Source organism: Ooceraea biroi, chromosome 9 (assembly GCF_003672135.1).
Source record: "Ooceraea biroi isolate clonal line C1 chromosome 9, Obir_v5.4, whole genome shotgun sequence".
NCBI classification, from domain to species: domain Eukaryota; kingdom Metazoa; phylum Arthropoda; class Insecta; order Hymenoptera; family Formicidae; genus Ooceraea; species Ooceraea biroi.
In genome coordinates this window covers 6,603,156-6,626,826 of record NC_039514.1, presented here as the reverse complement: position 1 = coordinate 6,626,826, position 23,671 = coordinate 6,603,156, and the positions used below count along the sequence as shown (strand labels likewise).

The following is a 23,671-nucleotide window of genomic DNA, read 5'->3' as shown; positions in this document are numbered from 1 at the left end:
AAATTCCCTTCGCATTTTTAATTTTTGGCAATTTAAATCCGTGCGCGCGGCAACTCTTAAACCCTCTTCGCGAGAAATGCGTCGCGCACGTAGTACTCGCGCAACGTGACGTGTGTGTGCGTGTGTGCGACTGCATCGCGACGCCCGTCAATGGCACGCACGGGATTCGTCGCGATTCCGTCAAGTTTCCCACGACACTCGGACGACGCAACCGCACGCGGGAGAGAGAGGATGCTGCTGATCGGCACCGAGTCGTGAGGTAGAAGCGTCGAGGATTCGCAATTCCGCGAACTCGAGGGGGGAGCGTCGTCGAGTTGTCCGCGAGAGCGAGGTTATAGGTTAGGTGCCGTTCGCGTCATGGCACAGTCGACAACAAGCGGGACGTCTTCGCGGCGGTACATGAGGGAGCACGAGGTGTCGTCCTCGTCGCGCTACGTGGACACCGAATGGGAGTCCAAGGAGGTAATGATTTGGAGGTTATCTGACATTTACAATGATTTAAAGTGATTACAATATTCTTTACACTTGACAAACCGTATGCATCCTCTTCTCTTTGTCGCACAGGCCCTGCGGCAGCGGGAACTCGAGGAGGCGAGAGCGCGAGCGGCGCAGATGGAGAAGACGATGCGCTGGTGGTCGGACTGCACCGCCAACTGGCGCGAGAAGTGGAGCAAGGTCCGGAACGAGAGAAACGCCGCCCGGGACGAGGCGAAGGTCCTCAGGGCGAAACTGGAGATCGCCGTGAAGGATGCCAACACCTTCAAGCACGAGTCCCAGGAGCTGGAGCTGCAGAACGAGCAGCTGAAGAAGGAGATGGAGAAAATACACATGATACTCCTGAAGCACGCTGGCCAGTTCGATCAGCAGATCTTCACGATCCTGGAGTCGGATCCGCAGCTGAGGGCCACTCTGGGTCTCGACGAGCAGCTGGAGTTCTACAACAACGACGAATCCGGTGACCTGCTGAGCGCGCGGAGGGACATGCTGGCCTGTGAAAACTCACACGAGGCGTCGAGCGTCGCGGCGGCGGGCCACGGCATCCTGCCGGATCGCGACATCGAGGAGTACGTGCTGCAGGGCGCGGTGCCGAAGCACGCGGTGGAGCTGTATAAGGAGGGTCCCAACAGCTCGCTGGACGCGAAAGCGGCCGCGGCCGGCGGCAGGAAGGACGCGCTGGAGGAGCAGCAGTCGCTGCTCGACGCGTACGGGGACGAATCGTTGACGCAGAAAATGTCGGCGCTGCAACTGAAGCTGGAGGAGGCGACGAGGGCCATCTCCGTCGAGAGGGAGTAAGTCCGATCGCGATGAAAGCTTGCTCCTATCTGTCATCGCGTAACGATTGATTTCACTTGCGTTCCGCCAGGGAAAAGAACTCTCTGCATCACACGGTGGAGAAACTGAAGGCCGAGATCAAGCAGTTGCGGGAGCGGTGCGAGGAGTTGTCCGAGAGCAGGGCGGACGCGATGCGGGAACTGTCGGAGCTGAAGGAGCGATATCAAATCGAGCTCAGTGACGAGCACATAGCGGATCTGATGAACGAGGCGGCTGACGGAGGCGGCATGGATCGCCGGCTGAGCGAACTGAGAGCCGAGGTGAGCGATCCGCATCCATGTATTTCCGTCATACCGCACGATACGCGTAATAATATTTGTTATATAATATTGCTCGCTTATATTTTACGTCTCGCTCAGTTGGAGAGACTTCAAGCGGAGAACGCGGCCGAATGGGGTAAGAGAGAAAAACTGGAGACCGAGAAGATTTCGCTGGAACGCGAGAACAAGCAGCTTCGCCTGAAGATACACGACCTGCAGGAGAGGATAGAGTCGCGGCGGCCGCGTCCGGTCTCCACGACCGACGCGGACACCAGACAGCTGCAGCAGGAGCTTCTAGTTCGCAACATGGTCCGTACTGTTGATCTAATTCGAGACTAAAGGCGAATATAACGAAGTTATTTGATTTTCTTGCGCGTTGTTACTCGCAGGTGTTGCTCGAAGTGAAACAGTATCAGGCGACATTGAAGCAATCCCTGGTGGAGAAGACGACGGAGCTGTCACACGCGATGAGGCGGTCCGAGCAGTACGAGGCGGAGGTGAGGCGAGTGAGAGCGAGGGTCGACGAGTTGAAGAAGGAGCTGGCGGCCGCGCAGGACGAGGTCGACGCCGCTACGAACAGCGCGCGGAAACTGCAACGCGCCAACGAGGATCTTGTGGAGCAACTGGAATCCGCTAACGTGCAGTTGGAGCACTTTAGAAATAGGTGAGCGAATTTAAAAATACTTAAAATTTGAAATTAATGCGTTACAATTCCTGATATTTAAAAATTATCTTCAACATATTAAAATTGTCAAGTTTAAATCGCAATTATTTCGATATCAAAATTTCATAAAATTTTATACTCTTTAAACACTAAATATTTGATTTTTTCCGAAAAATTCTAATAAAAATTGCCTCAAAAATCTAATAAAATACGTATCCCGCTAGCAACAACGAGCCGAGTGCATCGAATGTAGAAGTCGACGGGGCAGGGGAGGAGAAGTTTCACGTTAACAATTCCGACGAGTATGCCGAAGGTACGTCATCAAAATTATATTATATTAATTGCCGCGACTTTTGAATAAAACTAAAAAAATAATCCAACTAATGCAAATTAAAAAATGTAACTGGGAACATTTTACTTGTTTCAGCTTACGATCGTCGAGAAGCCTAGTATTCGATCGTGTCGATAGCGACGGCGCGTCTGAAGCAGATACTGAGGATGCAGGTCGGATAAACCGATCTCTTAGCGGGCCTAAGGTGCGGACGGCTTCGTTCTAACGTTTAATTCTCTCTGTCTCTGTCTCACTCTCTCCGTGTTCGTTAGATCTAACGCGGCGAATTGCAAGGTAAAGCATCGGTACTTCCAGTAGTGTATATGTAAATGTGTATAGATGGTTGGTAGCGTATCGGTATATAATAAGGATTTTAATTACTTATCGATTCGTCTCGGTAAGATCTCGATGAGCCGTTGCGTTGCAAGTATTTACTGTCCAACACAGTCATTTACTCAACCACGTGAGATTGTGTTCAATTTCGCCCGTCTCATTGTTTTCTGTAGATAAAAATCATTTCATCGTCAGCGCGCGCGCTCGATTTTCTACTTTTGTAAATTATAAACGCGAATACCACGCGTTTCGTTCTACACTCGATCCCGAATCGGATCGCGCGTTCTGTGTAAACGGCCACACATTCCGCGTTATTTTGTACGATTCTTCTTTTAGACTGATGTAAAAATGTTGTATATATATATACATATACATATATATCCACACGAGATACACGTGTTGACGTTAGAACTACGCGCTAGAACACCGGAAGACGATTTACGTGTACCTGTCTCTACCGGACAATTAAAATTTTTGAGGAAATAAAATTTTTTAGTTTTATCCAACGTCAATTAAAAATAAAAATAATATTAAGAAGTCGTGTATAATATTCTTTATAATAAAGTTCCGATATATTTCTTTTTTTTCACGAGGAATAAAAGATAAGTAAAAGAAATATTTCATTTTTACTTTTTTTCGTACTTGTCAAACTGGTCGTTTCGACTGCTAGTTCTAGTACGGTGGTTCTAACGGTTAACGGAGATTACGTTTCGTCACCGCGCGAAAAGACTGGCGAAATCGCGTAGCGGAATTCAGTATGTACAAGATACGATACCTGATATTTATAACGGAACCTTTTATGTCAATATCAAGGATCTACTTGGCATAAGTTAAAGCGCGACACGCTGTATATCGTATATCGTGTCGCGAAAACAATATATCAAAGATTGTAGATCGAGATCCAAACGGAAAAAGAAAAAACCTTTACACGCAATTATCTACATCAAATCAAAAGATTGTTGTTAATTATATTTCTTAACACCGACGAGGGAAGGATGCGAGAGGACTGTTCTCCTAATCAAAGTGTATTTTATTGACAAAACTTAATAAATAGCAGCGATTGATGTAGCAACACGTTCACTATTCTACACAGTCGATAATTTCAAGTACCTTAATAAAACAATTGTATCACGAAAGCAATTAGCGATTATTAATTATGATCGAAATCTAAATTACGATCTAATCTACGATCTCTACGAGCAACTCGCACAAATTGCGTCGAATTACTCGGCGGATTACTTGAGGAAAGCGATTCTTCTAACGCGGGATAGGTACTTTGCAGAACCGATCGTCAGAAATAATTATACGATCGTGTTTAATATAATAATTCAAGAATTATCGATATACCTTTGTTGCTCAGCATCTCATGGGCGTGCCGTTTGGATACGTCGGCATCCTCGGCTTACAGATTTTTGTCCTGCCGTTCGAACCGTATACAACGTTACAAGAGAACGTGAAGTAGCCGCAGGTAGAGCTTTTCGTGTAATATCGATGCTCGTATTTTCTCGGCTCGTTGCTGCCGTTCATCTTGCCGGCGAAGCTGTTGGTCACCGTGTAATAACTCGGTTTCGCAGCCGGAATAGGTTTCACGTATCTGTCGGAAGATGCGTTGTGACTGCTGGAGGATCTCTGATCTTTCCCGCTCGACGTGTGCCGGCCGATGTGACGTTCGTGGCTGGTCTGCAACGACCTAGTCTCTATTACGGGCGTCCTGGTGTTGTTCAGATCCTTTGGTACCACTGACACCGTCTGCGACTGCGACTTGCCATCGCCCTGAGCGATGGTCTCGACGCCGGCGGTCGATATCACTTTGCCGCGGAGTTCAGGCGGGATAGCGTAGCCTCCCACGGATTGTCCCGGTTGCAGGGTATCGCCAGGTTGTACGTTCGAGTCCTGACTAACGTGCAAGTCGTACTGGTTCCCCTTGACGACCCGTATTGTCTGCGACTGAGTGCGGCTTTGCTGTGAAACGGTCTTGCTGAGTGTTGGATTAGAGCTGGAACTCGGAGTTGGATTGGAGTTCGAACTCAGTGTTGGACTGGAGCTGGAACTGGGAAGAGCTTTCGGGAACTTTTCCTGAATCCCTCGCGAATCCGGCGGAGGTGCGGCAGGATAATCATCCTCGTCATATTCCTCGTCATATTCCTCGTCATACACGACGTCGTCCTTCCGTGATTTTGCGGTGGACGACGTCTTCCTGTCGTTCGAGTCATCCTTGGAGTTCACGACGACGATCTGCTTCGAGGTCGAGCTGCTCTGCAAACCTCGTCCATTCTCATAATTCGATCTTGCTGGCGGGATAGCCTGTGCACTGCTTTCCTCAGCATTCGCCGGTTTACTCAAAGGTGGCTGCGGCTTGAACGGCTTGAAGAGGTCGGTATCGGTGATGTTGAAGGTGAAAGGCTTTCGCGAGGATGCGGCACCCGATCCAGAACCAGCCTGCGCTGCGCCAGTGTACGTGATCCCGTACTGGAAGGAGCCCTGCAGCTGCGACTGCGACTGACCGCGGTGAGTGCCGCTCTGGGCTGATGCCGTGCCACTGCCGCGGAATGGCACTGCGCGCCTCTCCGCTTCCTCAGCCTCGTTCTTCAGGTATGGTTGAAATCCAATCTGCGCCTGACTGGAGGTGCTACCTTCGCCGTTTGCCTGTGCATCGGCCATGCCGCCCTTCGAGCTCGCCTGCACCTGCGAATTGGTACCGTGGTTCCAACCGCTACTCTGGGCTCCGGTTGACGTCGCGCCGGAATCAGAATCCAGCTGAACCTGTGCCTGACTTTTTCCATAACCGCCGACACCCTGCGCGTTGCTGCTGGCACCTTGTTCACCGCCGTTGACCTCGGTCTGAGCGCTCTTATTGGCGTCGCTGGTGCCAGCCTGGGCTGAGAAGCTGCCACTGCCGCTGTACGTGCCGGTCACCTGCGATTGAGCCGTGCCCGAACCGTATTTACCTTGAGCCGAGGCGCTCGCCTGAGTGCCCGAGTCCACCTGTTGCACGGAGCTCGATGCTTGTGATTCGGCTCCGTCGTCCGCGACGCCCGCGGACACACCTGGCACACCAGGCTGCGTGTAATATTGCGGAACTTCTCCAGCGATTCCACCTATTCCTGGATAACGTCTTCCTGGATACTGACCGACTTCTTGGCCGCTTGGATACTGGCCAGGATACCGCCCAGGAACTCCTGTTCCTTCCACTGTTTGACCACCCACTGTAGCTACTGGATACTGAGCACCTCCCGGTACGCCCGTTCCTCCTGGAATTCTCGTTGCTCCGGGAATTCCAGCACCAGGATATTGTCCTGGATATATTTGCACTCGGCCTTCACCTCCACTAGGATAAGTTTCTTGACCAGGATACAGAGTACCACTAGGAGGAATAAGCTGTTGCGTACCTCCAGGATACGTGACTGGTATGGTACCTGCGGGGTACGTGCCACCTGGATACACAACCTGTGTGCCTGGAATTTCTTCGGGAGTTCTGCCAGGCTGAAGAACACCACTTGGATAAAGCACCCGATCACCGTCTGTTGGTCGACCGGCCGGGTAAGTTACTACTTGCGCATCACCACCAGCCACTGGACCTGTGGTCGTAACTGTGCCAGGTACCTGACCTCTACCTGGCAAAGTGCCCGGTGCAAGACCGCCGGGATAAACCACGCCAGTCTCAGCAGGATAAACTACTTGACCACCTATTGTTCCTCCTGGAATAATACCGCCAGGATAAGTTCCAGGAACACCTGTTCCTGGAACGGTACCAGGTCGGACACCGCCAGGATAGACTCCAGTTCCGGGATAAGTTCCGGGAACTCCTCCCGCATATGTGCCAGCTGGTAGTCCTGCAGGTACAATACCACCCGGATAAGCTCCAGTTCCGGTAATTGCACTTGTCGTTACTGAAGTAGTCACTGATGCGCCACTGGGAGAATAAGCAGCTTGTCCCGGTTGGACGACAGGTTGGATACCTCCTGGATATATTCCGATGCCTGTACCAACTCCCACGGGTACGCCGCCGCGTGGAACTTGAACTCCGGGATAAACTCCACGGTCACCTGTGATTAAAGTTCCAGGTGGATATATTCCTTCACCGCCCGGCCTTACAGCTCCGGGTTGAACGCCTCCAGGATACGTTCCATCAACTCCCGGTCTTACAACTCCAGGTTGAACGCCTGCAGGATACGTTCCATCAGCTCCCGGCCTTACAGCTCCAGGTTGAACGCCTGCAGGATACGTTCCATCAGCTCCCGGCCTTACAGCTCCAGGTTGAACGCCTGCAGGATACGTTCCATCAGCTCCCGGCCTTACAGCTCCGGGTTGAACGCCTCCAGGATATATTCCACCCTCTGGTCTTATTCTTCCAGGCTGAACACCTCCAAGATAGATTCCATTACCTCCTGTTGTCACAGTTCCAGGACTTACAGCTCCAGGATAGATTCCGTCGGCCCCGGGCATCACAACTCCAGGTCGAACACCACCAGGAGTGATAGTTCCAGGCTGGACACCCGCAGGATATTTTCTATCAACTCCCGGTGTCACGGTTCCAGGTCGAATACCTCCCGGATATATTCTGTCACCTTCCGTTACAATTCCAGGCTGAACACCTCCGGGATAAACTCCTCCGATTCCAGGAAGGGTGCCAGGATAAGTTTCACCTCTCCCGGGAATGGCCACAGGATATGTTAGCTGCCTGCCAGGAATAACGTCGCCAGGTCCTGCTCCTGGACGCGTAATACCTACGCCTGGAGTGCCATCCGTACCCGCGGATGGTATCCGTATACCCGGTAGTCCCTCAATGCCGGGATATCCAGGATATCCAGGACAATCCTCGCAATCAGTACCTCCTGACGACATACTTTGTGCTTGACCTATGCCACGACTGCCGCCTAAGAAAAGATATTTAATATTTTCATGCGAATAATTAAGAAATGATTTAATAATATTACAAAATATTTAAGAATATAAAAACTATTTAATAGTATATAATTATTTGATATAACAATATAAATAAAATTAAAGATGAAATTAATACAATTTAATGACACTTACTGACTACCGCGCGCGAAGATTGTTGAGTGGCTTCAGCTTCCGCCTTACCCTCCTTCTGTTCATTACCGAGATTCAGATATTGAGACTGCGTTTGTCCACGAAATTTCCCTCGAAACTGAGTCGTCTGCCGACGTTGTCGAATGTGATTAAAATTCGCGTTTAATTTCTTTCGTTGCTCGAGCTGAATGTGTCTCTTCGTCCGAGCCTTCAGTGGCGTTAAAACTACGTCAGCTACTCGTTTCGGAAAAATATCGTTTTCATCTATGGGGATTTCATTCAAGAAGGGATCAAGGGCTTGCCCTGGCACAGGTCTGGTCGCTTGTAGCAAGACGATGCTGCGTCCATTGCAAAAATCAACGATTCGACCTCCGGCAAGTCGCCATGCCTAAATTTTCAAATAAAAGCTAGCATTTGTAAATACATATGTATCATGATTTACAATAATCTTTATGTGGCATTATGTACTTTTTATTGTTACCTCGAATTTTGTGAGAGCAGTGGACGCAAAAAGTGTCCTGGGTTGCCGTTTCTTACGTGACGTAGTTCGAGTTTGCTCGAGATTCTCAAGATAGCAATCGTTCTCCGTTCTACTCTTGTATGCAACGAATTGCTGTTTTAAAAAATCAGACATTTACTCTGTCGTCTAAAATTAAGACAATATATAATTACTTACCGTTACGTCGTCAGTGAAAGACCATTGCTTTTCGTTGGCACTGTCTTCTGCATTAGTTACACCGCCTTCTTCATGGACGGATCGATCATAACGCGTCTTTTCCTGCGAATTTTAATATAATTTATTAACTGTATGCATTTTGCTATTTTTCCAGAAACTGCAATTAAATAATTTTAAAAACGTATGATTTTAGCAATAAAATAATCGTAAAGGCAACTTGGTGTCCATGTAATAATCAATATTAAAGTTATAATAATATATATAATAGAATACCGTATTATTTTATATTTTATCGTTAAACTTATATTATCATAAATTACATATTATATGAAACGTTGCATTATGTGATGAAACTTGTAATGTAAAAAGTAAAAGGGGGTGAAAAAAGACAGCACTACATGGAGAATAAGCTAAGCAATTCCTATCGTCTGTCCTTATCTCGTCAACTTTGACCTCCAAATCTCTCTTAAACGGTCTTTCTAGTCGTATGCATCAGCGTGTGTGACCTGTGCTAATAACCTGCTGTAACGGAATATTGTAATTGGAACGGCAGAGATTTAGTAACAATATCTTAATTCAGAACAAGGCGTTTAAAAAAATACAAATTTAAACAGACATACTTTCTTTTTCTGTTAACAAAAGAGAAATTATTATAATCATGAATCGCATAAATTTTGAACTAATTATCCCTGAAAATTAATATTGACTTCTTGCATTTTGCATAAAAGCAAACATTTTTGTACATTTTATCTTTTTGCATATAAACTCAATTCTAATTGCTTTTAATGAAAAAATTAAGAGAGATTTGTGGATTAATTTAATTGATTTAATTCAGCTGAACATTACATAACTATACAGAAAATCGCAGAGTGAATGAAATATTAAATAGAGTTTCTTCAATAAGGAATCATGTTTCTCTGCGTTCTTTTATTTATGTTGGTAAATGATAGTCGTCGGCAATTTGATGGAATCTCACGGAACGCTGTGCAAAATACGTTAACGAAGTAATCTAAATCACAATATTAATAACAAAAAATTAATCGAGTTCAACATTGTTATTAAGTAAACGAGCTTGACAATTTCATTAGTTAAACGGGAATTAAACAAGTTTGATAGCTTGACATGATTTCTTTTTTTAAACTAGAAACAGACATTATACGTGCGAGGAGGAGACTTACGTGGTACCACGCGAGTGCGGTACTCGCCGTGAAGATTAAGATGATCAAGCACGGCTGCATGATCCAGGGAGCTTCCGCGAGATCTTTCTCACGACTGACTGACTGTGATACGAAATGATGTCTCGACGATCATCCAACCCCGCCAGATCGTACCACTGACTCCCACTGATTCCACTCGCGCCTGTCTCCTCTTCGGCACTCGTCATCACGAAGACATCATCGCGCTGATAATCGTAAGGGCGTATGTGACCGCGAGACGAGAGAAGAAATCACTTTTGAAAGAGAAGTTCCGAGAAGTGCGAGTGTGCAAGTGCGTGATGTTATGTAAAATGCGTGCGAATGCTCTTGTGTGTGTGACGGCGTTTTATCGCGTCTGGTATCCTCTTGTCATTACGGATTCTGTTACCGAAAGATATGCGCCCGCGCGGTCGCTATTGAGTCCGCTTTGCGACACCGTTGTGCCGCATTGAAGAGAAAAGAAGGAGCAGAGATGTAGACGGCGCGTTCCGGAGATATGCGTAAACAAAATTTGAGATGCTTTGATAAGCTTGAAATTTTAACTTAAGCTTCACCAAATTCTTTTTGTCACATTTTAGCGCGGAAATATTTTATTACATATAAATTTATATATTCATACGTGTGTGTGTGTGTGTGCGCACAAAAAATAATAATTAGTAATAATAATTGTAGTCGATTCACACAAAATATATTGATTCGTATCAATGACATGTGAGTGACGTGGAGTTAACTCGATCGAACTCCGCATCTGCCATCGTCGTTTAGTCACTTTCGTTTTCGCTGGCCTAATTATTGAGTCCAATCTATTTGTTAAACACAGTTAGCCGCTGTTTATGCTGCTGCCAGGCGTAGCTAATGGATCGCACGGTTCATCTGAGCGATAATATGAGCTCAATAAGTAAAAAGGCGAAACGAGAGTGTGTTGAACGGAAAGCTTTATGTGAATACGCGCGTTGCAATCCGATAGGTACGGAATTAGATTACTTTGACAGGCGACTTTGAAAGGCGACGCAAATTCGTTACGTTTCTGCTTCATTCATCGACGTCAATCTGAATTTTTTTAATTTTTCAGAGCAGGTATTTATTTTCTATCGTATCTAATAATAAATTGTATAGCACAAAGCTGGATTAAATATAATATAAATGATGTGATGTAATTTTATATAACTACGATTATTAATTTAATATAACTGTATTTTCTCCATTATTTGAATTATAAGAAAATTGTAATTCCGTCTATTTCTTTTCATTTTAATTTTATAATTTAACTTGTTACAAGGAGACTCAGAAGAATTTGAAAATTAATTCAAATTTCTTCTAAAAATTATTTTAAAATTTCTAAGAAAGATTTTATCAATCTTTGAACATATAAATGTTTTGCAAAAGGATCTAAGGAATGGAGAAGAGAAAAATGTAAAGACTACGAGACTGCTTCAGACATATATAAATATATATATAATACATATATATATGTATATATTTCACTTCGTAAACATTACTCTCTCGTTACATACGATATAGACAAGACTTTTACAATTCGTAAAAAAGAAAACGAAGAAAATGTGGATAAATGTGTTCTGCGTAGGCACACCGGCGTACAAATAGCACGTATGTATAATATTACGGACGTGATCAATCTCGCGCTACCTAAAAACGAACTGCATCAACTCGCATCTCGCACGATCTAAACTCTAATACGTGAAATACGTGGGAATGCTATTTACAACGTCAACGCGACTATAACGTCTTAAACGCTACGACCCCCGGGACCCCCTAAAACCCTCCCGTTCGTCGGTGCTCCATCAAACCATCAAAATGACTAGGACGCACTCGCGCTCGCGACTCGCTCGTCGATTAATAATACAATTAAACAATTACACAGAGAAAACAATTACATCTCTCGATTCTTCTTTACACACTTACGCGAAATCTTTATGATAACCGTTCCGCCATCGTTCGCGTAATCCGCGAATTCTTGCCGTCGAATTGCCGAAGAGCTCGATTGGACATTGTTCGCGATGATAATCGTCGAATCGCGAAGATCGCGATTCCGCAGCTTCGTCAGGACGGTAGATCGCGGCTCGCGGATGGCGGAGCGGGCTCGACTAGTTCGACACTCGGATACCAGCTTGCCTGGCATCGTAAAAACGCGAACGAGGGAAAAGACTTATTTATTTATCGTCGTCTATAATTAATTTCCGCCACCGGAAAACCGACTGCGGCTCCAGACGATGCGCCCGTAAAATGCACATCGCTACATTGAGTTGCGTCATCATTTAGACGCGATTTGGATTGTTAGTTAATGACCTAGTATAATTCTGGAAAATAATATAATTCTATTTGTGCGTGTGTATACATTAATATCGACAATCGCGTTGTCTGGAGCCGCATTTCGTGCACTTCTCACGCCTGCAACCACCTGCGCAATTCCGAATCACAGATACACGCCTTCGTCCTTTGAGAGTTGAATTCCGGCAACGCTTCGCACTTCCGGAAATTTCTCTCGGCAACGAATCCTACCGGATATGCCGCGTCGCCTTCGACGCGGAAAGCGCATTCATCCCTTGTTTTTCCTGTTTAAAAAAAAAACGTTACTCCTCTCGCTCGGCACATCGAACGAGGTATCCTCGCGCACGTTTGTCAGGCCGCACTCTCCGCTTTGAGAAGCTGCTCATCGCGCATGTATATACATCTCGTAAAGCTGATAGCTGCCTCGAAGAGCCTCGACACACGCGTTCGCTACCTAATCCTAAAGTAACAGCACGAAGGCACTGGGTCGACGAATCAATCTCGATCGCTCGATAGCCGCGCAATGGCGATGTCTTGCATGTCTTTAAATAGATAAGGTCACGCTTGGCATTTTTAATAGACGCTGATTCTCGTCAGGACAGAAAATCTCCGCGCGCCATCGTATGTCTTCACCCTCACGCGCCAATTCTGTCGGGGTTGCGTCGGATCGTGCCACGTTTTCGGGACACTCTCGGTTCTCGATGTCCGTAAGACGCGACTTCGATGTCGACGAATCGGCTAAAGTAAAAACACGGCGGCTTACAGATTTATTACGTTATTACGACTAATCGCTAGGTGGTCCCTAATTCGGAAGATGCTTGGAATACAATCTGTCAATACGCAATACTCGCTCTGTCAATTCCGCAATTGCGAATTCGCAACGTCGTTCAGCATTTCGTCGGAGGTTTGTGTTTCGTTCGGTCGCGATTCAAGAAGGCTCGAATGATTAAAAAATCCTCCAAGTAATTTCTTACAAAGGATCTCGAGATACTTGAAGTCCTAGGATATCCTAGAATCCCCGAAAATTATTAATTATAATCTCGAGAAAATATCTCGTTGTAAAAATTCGTCAGTCAGGCAACAGCGCTGCTTGGCCGAGCTTCTAAGCAATGGCCAAGTTCAACGTCATCGTGGCGGGTCTCGAAAAGGCCGAGGACCTCGTCGGTTCGGGATAGTCGAATGCGCCAGTCGAGGAGCCCTTCACGTCATTCTCAAAACGCAGGTGTAGGTGCTCCGGGTTCGGCGATATCACCGACGTCCTGATGACCATCCTCGACACGTATTCCGGGTCCTTGTTGGCCGAGTTGGGGCTCCGTCTTCCCGGATCGTCCGCAGAACAAGGCGTTCGCTCCCTGCACGGTCGCTTCGAAGACGTGGCAGACGCGTCCGTCGTCCTGGTGTGCCTAATGATGGAGAATGCTGATGACGGGGAGCCCTTCTGGTCACGATCCAGCCCCAATCGTGGAACTATCACGCTGGTGGGCGACGCCGTGACGCAGGTCGTCGTCTGCGATCTGTTCAGAGACGACGCTGGTGGAACGTTCAGCTTTGCTGATGATGACGTCTGTTGCTCGACCTGATCGGACTTCTCGGTGGATGATCGGTGATGGGCACGCATGCAGGACGACTCCTCGTGCTTGTAAAGGTACGATTTCAGGGCGAACGCCTTGCCGCAGCGACCGCACACGTGAGGCTTGGTGTTCGAGTGAGTTTGTATGTGAGCGCGCAGGTTCGACTTGTCGGCGAAGGCCTTGTTGCAAATGGTACACTTGAAGGGTTTCTCACCTGGAAAAAATGAGAGTTTGAAAAATTAGAAAATTAAGAATTTATATAAGAATTAAAAATGTTGAACTTTTACAGTAAGTAAATGGCAAATGATTAAAGAGTTTACTTTAGAGATAGTACTACAAATTGAAATCTAAATTCAAGTGTTTTTAAAATTAAATTTGTGTTTTATAAAATTAATTTGATTTAGATTTAATTTAAAAGTAAGATCAGAGAGTGGACGGTGAACGAAAAAATTGTTCAGTCAATTTATTCAACGTTCGACTTTTCTGGTTAAACATTTCAATTAATAACTACTCATATATCACTTAGCCGCGCTGAAAACGCAGATGTATTGCATCGTGTCAACCAAATTTCACAGCTGCACATCTATAATTTGCAGCCAAAAATAACACCGCGTTCCTGAGCGTGCCAAAGTCACATCGTGAGTGATTAATTTCAATTTATCCTCATCGAAAGCTCATCGGTAAACCTGCCACATTCCGCCTTTCAGAAATAATCCAACTTCCAAAAATAATCTAATTCACACGTATCGCCGAAAGAAAAAACGTAATCAACTTAATTAGCTGAATAAACAAAAATAATTAAATTATAAATTCGCAAGAATAAACTACTCCTCAGTCAATTAATTAATCGCTCGATTACAATTTACTGAATCACGTACGTTTACACCATGAACCTCTTGAAGCCAGATGGCGGAATAGAAAATTAGTAAAATTGTTAATAAAAGACCTACGAGAAAGCGACAAGTGGAGCATCTCAAGCTACCCAAGAGCCTTACCTGTGTGCGTGCGTATGTGTCCCTGCAGCAGCCATGGCCTGGAGAAGCACTTGCCGCAAAAGTGGCACTTGCAGCCCTGATTGTGAGTCCTCACATGCATGCTGAACGCCGGCATGCTGACGTAGACCTTGTCACAATGCGGGCACCTCCTGGCCTTCTTGTCCCCCAGCGACCTGTGCGTCTGCCGGTGCCTGGCGAGGTTCGACGAGGTCGAGTACTTTTTGCCGCAGTCGGGGCACTCGTGATCCTCGTTGTCTTCCGGTTTCACCGGCTCCACCATCCTGCGGCCAGCTTGCGACGCGACGATCGACATCGGCGACGGCTCGACGCGTCCGGGGACATCCGGACGACTCTTCGAGAAGCTCGGTTCCTCCTGCGGGGGGCAGATGGGGTACCGCGGCGATGAGAGACGCACCCCCGGATTCTCCTCGGCGCGCCCCGCCAGAATCTCGCGCTCCGTCTCGATGCGCTCGAAGAACAGCCGCGTCCGTTCCTGGACCGGAAGCTGATCCGGATTCTCCGCTGCCCCCTGAACATTCGATCGAGTCGCAGGGGTCCTGCTCGCTTCCGCGGGGTACTGCGCGAGCCGGGGCGACGCTGGTCGCTGGTAGACGACGTTGCTGTGGTGGATCAGGGTGCCGGCCGCTGCCGCCAGGCTCACCTCCGCCAGCTTCGTCAGGTTGTACAGCTCCTCGGGGCACTCGGATGACGTCTCGCTGCCGCACTCGCTGGCGCCATCGGAAGTCAGCTGGCCGCCGCTGTAATCGGCCAGTCTCACGCTCCTCTCGGGGCTGAAATCTATGGGAGAGAACCGAGTTTTTGAAAATAGTCGTCGAGAGAGTATCTTGAGAGTATATTGAGATCTCGGTTCTTATTTAACAATTTTTGTGTAATAATTAATAGTATTCGTGACGTCTAATTTTGTTACCATCTATTTTTATTTGGTTTAATATGACTTTTTGTAATTTACTTTGTAATAATTTTGCAATTTACATATTATGAATTTAACAACTGTGATGATTAGTGAGTATTTTATGTTTTGTCCAAGTTTTATTGCTTAACAATCCCTGATCTCCTCTCCTCTTTCTCTGCTCGCAGGCGTGAAAACAATTTCACCTTTTCAGCTCTTTGTTTGATATTCGGCGTCCAAATTTATTATTTTGCATTTGCACCTTCCTGCGATTTCTGCGTCTGAGGATAAGTTCAAGTGGCGAATTCTTCTGATGTGTGCCGACCGGTGGGCAGGGAAATCCGGCGTCGACGCGGCTCGTAAAACACGACTTTCGACAGGGGGGGGGAGGACTCGCATTGGCTGCTCCGTTTTCGGGGAGAACGGAAATAGAGTAGCTCCGCCGTCAACCCCGCTCTCGCCCTCTCGTTCCCTAACTCGCACGCACTCGCGCCGCGTTTATTTTGCGTATTTCATAGTATCGTGTACGTGCATGCACGTTGCGCGTGTTCGTAAGGGAGTCTGCCTGCCTGGACCGGTGGGGTTGACGGCATCGCGACGGTATGCGTCTTGGTGGGTACCGCGGTGACGCATCTAGCGTCTCCTATTCTTAAATTCGCGCGATCCACCACCTTGATCACGACAACCAGCGGTTTTTTCCTAGCTTGAAATTCAAAAGAGGAGGAAAAAACCGACTTAGACTCGGACGTGCACAAATGAAGATTTTGACGTCACGAGTCATTCTTCTAAACGATAAATTCCAGCGATCTTTGCAATTTGATAGATGACGCATGTGCAGTTGGATGGTCGCATTTATTTCGTGAATGTGAAAAAGTTTTGAGTTATCGGGAGTATTAAGTATCTTTTGGATTTGCGGTTTTTGAAAGAGTCGGTAAGTTTATGTTACATTGAAATATTTGCATTATTTCTGCTGTTACCAAGCGACGCGGTAGCATCGAGACGCTAAATTATTACACTAAAACACAAGAATTTCAATAAAATAAAAAATTTCGATTATAATTGGAATATTTCAAAAACTTTGGCACCTTCTAATCCTCTCACTCTAATTATCCTGATTTAATTAAATCTACAATTAATTAAATACGTGCAACGTACCTCTTTCAGCACCACCGATTTCCTCCTCGGCGCCGTTGTACCTGCGATGCGTGATCAGGAACGCCCGCGGCATCTTCCTCGTCTTCTCGATCTTCCTCCTCAGAGCACACAAGTCATATTCCCGTCAACTTAGGACTCACAAATCAACTAACACTCGTCGCACCGACCGTGGTCTGCAACGGGGGTCTCGCCGAGATGCGCAGATGGGGTAACTCAGCCGCGCGGGTACCAGGTTTATTAATTAATCAACGATTAATTAACGATTCCGACTTGGAGAACGTGCGTGCGTCCGGATGGCACGGGGATTGCGTTCGCCTCGGCAATTTCGGGCGCAATAGTTGCCCCCGCTAAGATTCGGGGCTACATATAGCAGCGGGACCTCCCTCACCCCCGCCACCGCCGCCACAGCCGCCATCGCGGCGCTCTCTTCGTCGTCTTCTTCGTCTTCAGCTGCACGCGCTCAGAAGCGTGCCTGGTCCCCCCCTGGTCCCCCCTCGCACGCTCCCGTGCGCGTGTGGTGGTCCCGTTTGTGTGTCGGCAATGTGCGACACGCGTGACGAACACCTACGTGCGGGAGGGTGCAGGAGAAACTACGCGGGAGGGTTGTGCCCGGGCCCCGCGGCCTGTGCAGGGTGGTTGATGCATGACCACCCTCGACAAGTCCTCTCGACAAGTTGTCTCGTAATTATCGCTCATTATCGAATCTTGAATTATTGAATCATAAATCGATATGTAAATTGCTGAATTGTTTTTATCAGACAAGTGTGAATTGATGATCCTTCTCGTAATTTAGTATTCTTGATTGGAATGCATTCGAGATAATGAATTCATTGTTTTTGTTAACTCTGCAATTGGATAATTAATTTGTAAAGTGAGAAAAATAACAAATAATTAATTATTATTGAATTATCATTGTATAATGAGTGCGTAGTTCTGGTTCGGCTCGGGGTCCCTTCTATCTCTGAAAAATGCGCAACAAGTAGCGCGGGAAGCTGAAAAGAAGAACTGATCTTCCGCGTTCTTGAAGCAACAAGCTCATCAATCCGCTCGGACGTGATTTACACGGAGGACGATGCCGAGCAGATATGATAACGGCGCCATTTCGTCGGCGGCTACAGGGTAGGAGCAGGTTGGTGCGCTGGGTGGTTCTTCTGGCGCGACGCCAGGCGTCCGCCGAATTTAGCACCGCGGCGCTGACTAACTCGCGTGGCATTCATTCAATCGTCGACCAAAAAGCCCCCAGCCTCTTGCCTGCATAGTCTCTTGCTCTTTGCGCGAAACGCGCGCGTGTGAAACGCCTCGAGACACGGAGAGGATCGGCGAAGCAGAAGAGCGACTTTGATACCAGAGATCGATTTTTTTGAAGCTTAATTAGTGAAGCGTTTGACGTTGCCGGAGCGTCCGTTTCCAAGAAATTAAGCTTTTTATTTTACGTTTGTTTCTAATTATTAAATGCTGTAATTAAATAATTACTCGCTTAATAACAATTTCTGGACATTAATTATGATAAAGTCTATAAAGTGTTTAATTTATTTAAATCGAAGTAGGAAGGAAATAATTATTTTAATTTATTATTTCTTCTTAATCAACGGAAAAGATTCAGCTTTTCCTTGAACATTTCGCCCAACTTGCGAACTTGAAACGCTTCTTCTTTATTTACGATATTACTCTATTGTAACCGTCGTCGCGAGGAAATTTATGACTTCATAGTCAACTATTCACCGCTGCGCGGTAAATATATTCGTCTCGACCCGCGTCATTTCTACGCTCTATATAAAAAAATTCCTGAAATTCTTGCGCGGCAGAAAAACAAGAATCTGAAGCGCTGAAGTCTACGTCATCCACGTCCGTGACGCTTGAACGGATTCCGCGAGAATAAAGTTCCTCCTCGCGTATCGCGAGGAAGCTCTCTGGACGGGAATCGCGAACAGGTGTCCCGGCGGCGATATCGCAAATCGTCGACTGTATCGTCGTCGAACGGCCAAAAATAAAGCCAGCGAGCGAGCGAACATCTTCGCGCCGCCAATACGCGACTCGCGCGAGCCCGACGACGACGAATCGCCTAGCCAAATGGCCGCGGATCGTCCATCTTGACGTAACGCAGCATCACCGGATGCGGGCACACCTCGTGGCTTCCACCGCGCGCTTTATCCGCGCGCATCCTACAGGTGCCCCCAAAGGTGTTCCGCGCGCGGCCACTTAGTTAGCGCGAGTCGCGTATTTTCGGCGCTCTCTTGGAGCGCCTCCAGGTGCGGAGGAGGAGATACGCGACGCCGACGTCGGCGTCGGAACGGAGGTCTTGACGGATAAAGCGCGACCGCGACCACGTGCGAGTCTGATGAAAGAGAGCGGAAGAATGCACACTCTTCGGGCGATACGCGACTGCCAAGAGGCCACGAAGAAAGTTGTTCGGAAACGCAAACGAGGAAGGTTGTGAAATCCTTTGTATAACAAACGGGATTATTTAAGGAAAATATAATTAATAATTAATTGATGGAAGACGAACGGCGTTTACGTAAAAGTTGGCCAACGTGGAAAGAAAAATTTTATGATGATTTTTACAACGCTTGCGCGTAAGTTTTGTGCCGGTTAACGATTTGTCTGCTGGTTTACTATATTAAGACAGGGCTCGTAAAAATCGAGGAAAAGGGATTTCCTCCTACTCCGGGTAATTTCTCGCCCGAGGAAGATGGATAAGCGGGAGGGCGGAACTTTTTGTGACGGCGGCGGAGACACCGAGTCATTAAGAGTGATTCCGCGGGGCGACGGGATCGTTTAGGGCGAAAAAGCGTGACTGTATCGTGTGTCGTCCCGTAAAGTATCCGGATACGCTCGGTTCCACCTATAAATCAGCGGGCACCCGCGTGCGCCCTCCTCACCCCCGTGCCGGCAAGTACTTTCCGCGTGCCGGGAAAAAAGGGAAAAGCACGCGATCGCTATTTAAAAGGCTCGAAGGTGGGCGGCTTTTTAGCGGTCGGAGTTTGTACGGAGGCGCGCCCGAGCACGGGGAGAGCAAGAGAGAAAGAGAAGGACAAAGAAAGAGGGGGAGAGGGGCCTTCGACTTCGACGCTCCTCCGGCGGCCTCGGCATGGGGTTGCCGTGCTATTTTCAGGCTCTGGTGGCTCGATGCAGCTGTCGTGTTCTTCGGGTAAACCACCTCTCCTCTATTCCACGGCCATGTCGCGAGCCGCGACAAGGTAAACCGACGAGATCGGAATTCAGAATCTCGCGCCGCGAGAGAATCTTTTGAGAAATTTTTCTGAAAGCTCTGACCTTACTTTTCATCAGTCTTCCAGTGATGGCAGGTAGAAGTGACTCTGATGAGAGATTTACTGAGGCCAAGTTAGCTTTGATGACGTTTCCCACAGGAATTTTTGATTTAGTTGATGAAAAAGGAAGAAAATCTTGAGGGAAATTGCAGCACTTGCGATAACTTCAATTTGTCGCCGGCAAAGCAGGAAACAATTCGTGGATTAATGTAAGCTCTGTAAAATATCGGAATCTTAATACGACTCTTGAGTTTCTAATAACATTCTTAGCAATTTTATAATAATTTTCTTCGCTACAAATTTAACAAAGCTCGTTACCTTCTAATTTTTACAACTTGCACCGCGAGTAATTACATCGATCCGCCCTGAAGCTCGCCGGCGTATGGTTTCTGAAAAAGATCTCTTACACCGGCGGACAGGTTTTACAAACATTTACAACAGCAACACTGTGAAATAATAATCAAAGCCCTCGGCGACCTCCGAGAATTTTCAGAGCCGGACGTACTTCGCCTAGGAGAAGACTCGCGATCGCGGGGGAACCTCATGTAAAACTGTCCGAGAATAGCGGCGCGATGATGAGGACGCGCTTCCGCGAAGCGAGGCGTCCGCGGAAAAGCGGGATAAAAGTTGCTGGGTCGCCTTCCACGGAAGAGCGTCATCCGCCGGCGGATGAGGGATGAAGATGAGGCTGAAGATAAGCCGCGAAGATCTGGCCGCACGCCAGACGGCAGACGGCAGATTTTCAGCCGTTTACGTGTACCGGCGACTTTCCCGTCTGCGCTTTCCTGCGGCTCCCCCAAACGTCCTCTAGGATCTAGGGTGCAATGACACCGGGGCGGCGCGCGCCTCTCTCTCGCTCTCTCTCTTTCTTTCTCTCTTAATGACTATTCTCTATTCATGGTCCATGAATCATTATGCGAGAATAACGCGCGTTGCGTGGCTTGATCATTCCGTATTGTTGCTGCTTTTGGACACGCGATCGAGATGGGAATACCCACGTGATGGTAATTGGATGCAGATGGAATGATCGGTAATGCTGCTTCAAAATGGACTCAATATTTCATGGAGGATAAAATGTTTGACTGCCTCGTCATCTCTGTCCAATCCTTTCGATTTTGAAAGAAAAGAAAGAAAATTAGGATCAAATTAAATAAATCAGTTCTTGATCACTAAGGGTGGTTTTTTTTAATTTCAGACAAGTGAGTACCTCCGCATGGAGGATCGTCCGATCGTGAGATATTTGGACATGACGGCGAAGAAATATAACCAGTTGACATTTTCGACGGCTCCGAGCAGGGTTGAAAAAATCTGGGGAGGAAAAAAAACGCCGACCGGAACGACTCTTAATTTAGTTCTGGGCGCAAGAGGTTAACACTAGGTGGAGACGCCCGTGGAAGCGCCTCCCCTCAGTAGAGAACACCATGGAGACACGTTGGCTCGTGTTTGGAGGAATGTCCTCGAGGATAAAAGGAGACAGTTCCTTCCGGAGACAGCGATCAGCCGCCTGTTTCATTCCCCCCTCGATCGTGTTGCTATTCTTGCACCGTTGCTGCCGGTACGAATTCAGCTACTTGCTTCGGCGTTACTGCAGCGTAGGAAAGCTGTCCAAGAGCAATTTGATATTATTTGATTGAAAGTCCTTTTTACAAATTGTAACGCTTAAATGTTCCACTCTTTTCCCCCTTGCGATAAAAACTACTTCTACACCTTAAAATAATTAAAATAAGTAGACTTGTCATCGCGTATCATTAAATTATAATCACTAGAAATTAAATATGATATTATTATAATAATATTAAATTATAATCATTAGAAATTCCAATCTCTATCTATCTATCTCCCACTGGTTCGATCGGGATCTTGAACGCCCCCTTCGGCTCCCTCGTTTCGTCAGTGTAGAATTTCGTCGTGAAATTCGTAAATGAGCCCCCGTGACTCGCGCTTTTGAATGGAAACCGACGGGCCGACGGTTTCTAGACGAAAGCTGCCACAGGATGCGGGTGCGCGCAACGGAGAAGGGATGGTGACGCTCATTTTCATTCTTTTTTCGCGTTTTTTTTTCTTCGGTCCTTCCATCGTCTACTCTCTCCGTCTCTCCTTGCCTCGCGAGGATCGGTGAGGGAGAAATACCGCCAGCTGATCGCCGCCGCCGCCGCCGCTGTTTCTGAAAAGGGAACCTCTCTCGCAAAATGCGAGCACGTGCTCGTGTGCGTGGGCCCACCCTTCTCGGATTTGCATGCCTGCGTGCCACCTGCAAAGACGGCACGTCTCGTCTGACCCGCGCTCTGACCCGGTCGCAATTAATCTCGGACACTTTCCATGTCCTCCATGTCCTTTGTCCCGCGAGAGATTCGCGAAGCTTCGCACAGATCGGTCAAGGTGACCAAAAATCGCGGGCAAACGTAATTCGTATGCGACTCAAGCCCCCCCCCCTTTTTAATCTATTTTTAACTTTTATCTCTTTTTCTTCAGTCAGTTAATAATTTAATTAGCTATCTAATAAATATGATTTCGATGACTTCGGTGGCTTCGGGAAATCAATTAGAACGTGAACTCGGTCTCTAGACATTGTCTCTGGACATTCGGACATTATCGAAGAAAAGAGAGCCGCCAGAGCGACCTACGCACAGCAGAAATACCCGATGACTACAGAGATAATTACTCGGCCGCAACGTGAGGAATGTCGACGACTTCCGTTCTTGCATATGGTATCGGAAGCTCGTGATTTTCAGCTCGCGATTCAAGCCAATAAAGGCCACTAAAGCGGAGGTCCTGTGAGAAATACTCTTGGATACAGCGGAGAACGTGTCATTCCTCAAAGTTAGCAAAGGGAGGATGAATTGAGCCTCTTCTGCTCGGTCAAGGCTGTGCATTCGCGTAGAGTCTTTATTCTTCCTCTTTCATCGCTATTATTCGGCTGGTTTTTGTGGAGCGAGGTGGCAGGAAAAGGATGTGAACTAGACGGCTAAAGGTCGTGGTCCCGAACGATACAGTGACGAATTCAAAAAGTGCTAGGGAGCATTTAAACTTACCCCTACTACAAATATCTTTTATATCTTACACGCATCAGACATTTACTATTAAATATCTATTATGATGAAGGGGAGGGAGGGAAAATCTTACTTGATTTTATCACGATACATGTGTCGACGGGCGATCTTCATCGTCGGCGGAAGCGCCATTGTCTGAGGGGTCTCCCTGTCGGACGTCTGCCACTGGAAAAACGGCGAGAGGGCGGTTAAAGGGCCGGAGAGGGTCGCAGATATACAACCGAGTCACCGATGGCAATGGGCACGCGACCGACACGCGCCCACCATCTCCATCTCGCTCCATCGTTTCACACATCTCCGGTTCGAGTTCCCTTTTCCACCGTCTTCCCTTTAACACGCGCGCGTCTAGACGCATGCGACCCATGCACGCGATCATCTTGGGTCTACGGTCCATATGGGGTCTCGAAACCTTAGTGGCAACACAGCATCGCTGTGAAATCATTGGATGAAGTGTTTTTACAAAATCATCTTTTACAAAAGCTGCTTTTTATATCTTACAAAATTAAATTTCATGATATAATTATAAAAATGATAAAATTAAACAATAATTAATATTGTGTACAAATTTATATGAAAGCTCCAAGATGTAAAGAGAGACTACTA

At 47.1% G+C, this 23,671-nt stretch overlaps 3 protein-coding genes and 1 long non-coding RNA gene across 5 annotated transcripts; 2 read left to right on the top strand and 2 right to left on the bottom strand.

Annotated features, from left to right (window-relative positions):
* The first annotated feature begins 44 nt into the window (after positions 1-44).
* LOC105285534 (coiled-coil domain-containing protein 102A) lies at positions 45-3,988 on the top strand. The gene is made up of 7 exons (XM_011349780.2): positions 45-462; positions 565-1,289; positions 1,364-1,592; positions 1,692-1,901; positions 1,982-2,256; positions 2,481-2,569; positions 2,684-3,988. The coding sequence occupies exons 1-7, from the start codon at positions 358-360 to the stop codon at positions 2,704-2,706; spliced, it is 1,656 nt and encodes a 551-aa protein (XP_011348082.2). The 5' UTR covers positions 45-357; the 3' UTR covers positions 2,707-3,988.
* Positions 3,934-10,386, bottom strand: LOC105285535 (mucin-19). The gene is made up of 5 exons (XM_026972131.1): positions 9,812-10,386; positions 8,634-8,735; positions 8,439-8,570; positions 7,961-8,345; positions 3,934-7,797 (listed from the first exon to the last, which is right to left on the bottom strand). The coding sequence occupies exons 1-5, from the start codon at positions 9,869-9,871 to the stop codon at positions 4,277-4,279; spliced, it is 4,200 nt and encodes a 1,399-aa protein (XP_026827932.1). The 5' UTR covers positions 9,872-10,386; the 3' UTR covers positions 3,934-4,276.
* An 872-nt stretch (positions 10,387-11,258) lies between these two features.
* Positions 11,259-16,827, bottom strand: LOC105285538 (zinc finger protein with KRAB and SCAN domains 3). Its single transcript, XM_011349784.2, has 3 exons — positions 16,750-16,827; positions 14,685-15,482; positions 11,259-13,903 (listed from the first exon to the last, which is right to left on the bottom strand). Exons 1-3 carry the CDS (start codon positions 16,820-16,822, stop codon positions 13,221-13,223), a joined length of 1,554 nt encoding a protein of 517 aa, XP_011348086.1. The 5' UTR covers positions 16,823-16,827; the 3' UTR covers positions 11,259-13,220.
* On the top strand, positions 16,118-21,800 carry LOC105285537. 2 transcript variants are annotated; one of them, XR_002193743.2, is made up of 3 exons: positions 16,118-16,206; positions 16,759-16,974; positions 21,214-21,800. It is a non-coding gene; the product is annotated as an uncharacterized LOC105285537 (long non-coding RNA). The 2 variants fall into 2 exon arrangements; XR_895083.2 differs by having other exon boundaries at positions 16,759-17,878.
* The last annotated feature ends 1,871 nt before the right edge of the window (positions 21,801-23,671 follow it).

What these genes read in the sequence shown, in the direction of transcription:
- LOC105285534 (XM_011349780.2), top strand. Translation starts at nt 358, where the DNA reads ATGGCACAGTCGACAACAAGCGGGACGTCTTCGCGGCGGTACATGAGG. An exon ending in GCCATCTCCGTCGAGAGGGA is followed by an intron (nt 1,290 to 1,363) that starts GTAAGTCCGATC and finishes GCGTTCCGCCAG; the next exon opens with GGAAAAGAACTCTCTGCATC. An exon ending in TTCCGACGAGTATGCCGAAG is followed by an intron (nt 2,570 to 2,683) that starts GTACGTCATCAA and finishes TACTTGTTTCAG; the next exon opens with CTTACGATCGTCGAGAAGCC.
- LOC105285535 (XM_026972131.1), bottom strand. Translation starts at nt 9,871, where the DNA reads ATGCAGCCGTGCTTGATCATCTTAATCTTCACGGCGAGTACCGCACTC. An exon ending in CCGCACTCGCGTGGTACCAC is followed by an intron (nt 8,736 to 9,811) that starts GTAAGTCTCCTC and finishes TAAAATTCGCAG; the next exon opens with GAAAAGACGCGTTATGATCG. An exon ending in CTTTCACTGACGACGTAACG is followed by an intron (nt 8,571 to 8,633) that starts GTAAGTAATTAT and finishes TTTTTAAAACAG; the next exon opens with CAATTCGTTGCATACAAGAG.
- LOC105285538 (XM_011349784.2), bottom strand. Translation starts at nt 16,822, where the DNA reads ATGCCGCGGGCGTTCCTGATCACGCATCGCAGGTACAACGGCGCCGAG. An exon ending in AATCGGTGGTGCTGAAAGAG is followed by an intron (nt 15,483 to 16,749) that starts GTACGTTGCACG and finishes TCTCTCCCATAG; the next exon opens with ATTTCAGCCCCGAGAGGAGC. An exon ending in ACACATACGCACGCACACAG is followed by an intron (nt 13,904 to 14,684) that starts GTAAGGCTCTTG and finishes CATTTTTTCCAG; the next exon opens with GTGAGAAACCCTTCAAGTGT.